We start from the raw sequence: 1,465 nt of genomic DNA, 5'->3' as shown, positions 1-1,465 counted from the left end.
GATATATATATGAGGCAGCGTGGTGAAATCAGGCGCTCGTGGAAGTAATGAAACCAAAGAAAACAGCGCTTTTCTGACCGTTGAGCAATTTTTTTCGAATTTCCTTTATTTGGCTCATCACCTTTTATGTCCACTTGAAAAAATGCATTTTAGTGTGCATTTTTAAATGAAAAAAACGTTAATCAAAGGCACAAAAATGGAAATTTGCCAGTCTCCATGGACACTCAAGCTTTGGAAGTCACCAAACTTTGGCGACCATTTTCTCGCAAATTTGACCTCTGACACCAGGCGACCTTCACGTCCTTCAGTCGCAAATATCTCGACTTCTGTTCAAGACATCATTAATGAGTTGGGGTTTTTTTCACCCAAAGCAAGACAAATGAACTCGCTTTAAGATGTTCCAAAATTACTCCATATGCCCTGAGAGTGACATCGCCTGTTTCCACCATGTCATGACATATATACGCTTATATAATTAATAAACATAAACTAATACTTTTCTAACATCCCCGCTCCCCTTCCTATCCCTGCTCCCCTGACCTCCCAATTCCCCCCTTCCGCCCTCCCCCCAATGCCCCCTGGACCAATCCCCCTTTCTCCCCCACTCCCCTCACAGTTCATTAGCAACATGCGCCGCAGCACCCAGCTATCCAAGTACTGTCGCTACTGGTACATAAGTCATTGGAACCGCTATGACGTCACACTCTGCGTGACCTTTTTTCTGGCCTTATTCCTGAACGCCACGCTGACGGGTCAGGACGTCATCTGGGCCAGGATTGTGTTTAGCATCAATTTCATCATGTTCTTCTTCCGCATCCTCAACAACTTTGCCGCTCACAAACGCCTCGGTCCTCTGGTCACCATGCTGTATGGGATGGTGAGATCGCGTTTCTCTACATATACGTCACCATAGGATGGTGAGATCGCGTGTCTCAACATATAGGTCAATATGGGATGGTGAGATTGTATGTCTCAACATATAGGTCAGTATGAGATGATGAGATCGCGTGTCTCTACATATAGGTCACCATAGGATGGTGAGATCGTATGTCTCTACATATAGGTCACCATATAATGGTGAGATCATACCTCTCTACATATAGGTCTCCATAGGATGGTGAGATCGTATGTCTCTACATATATGTCACAATTTGATGGTAATATCATATCTCTCAACATATAGGTCACCATGGGATGGTGATATCATATCTCTCTACATATAGTTCACCATGGGATGGTCAGATCGTATGTCTCTACACATAGGCCACCGTGTATATCCTTTTGTCGAGCTTTAAAGACATATGATTACTATCAATAAAAGGGATTGCATAACTAGAGATGGAAGATTCTAAAGCAGTCTTAACGGTTTGTCTCCTTCTTTCCTTCCATCTCTCCCCCTTTCTTTCCCAGTCTCTCCCTCCCTGTCTCCCTCCCTCTCTCCCTCCCTCTCTCCCTCCCTCTCTCC

General features: G+C 44.4%; 1 protein-coding gene across 1 annotated transcript in view; it reads left to right on the top strand.

Moving 5' to 3' along the window:
- LOC101860829 (transient receptor potential cation channel subfamily M member 8) overlaps window positions 1-1,465 on the top strand; it is a gene marked incomplete in the record, with an annotated part of 11,612 nt that overhangs the window by 6,857 nt on the left and 3,290 nt on the right. Inside the window, 1 exon segment of the mRNA XM_005102977.2 lies at window positions 617-877. Coding sequence (XP_005103034.2) covers window positions 617-877 — 261 coding nt within the window.

Source organism: Aplysia californica, unplaced genomic scaffold (assembly GCF_000002075.1).
Source record: "Aplysia californica isolate F4 #8 unplaced genomic scaffold, AplCal3.0 scaffold00352, whole genome shotgun sequence".
Lineage (NCBI taxonomy): Eukaryota > Metazoa > Mollusca > Gastropoda > Aplysiida > Aplysiidae > Aplysia > Aplysia californica.
Note: the sequence above shows the minus strand (reverse complement) of the source record. Positions and strands in the feature narration are given on the sequence as shown.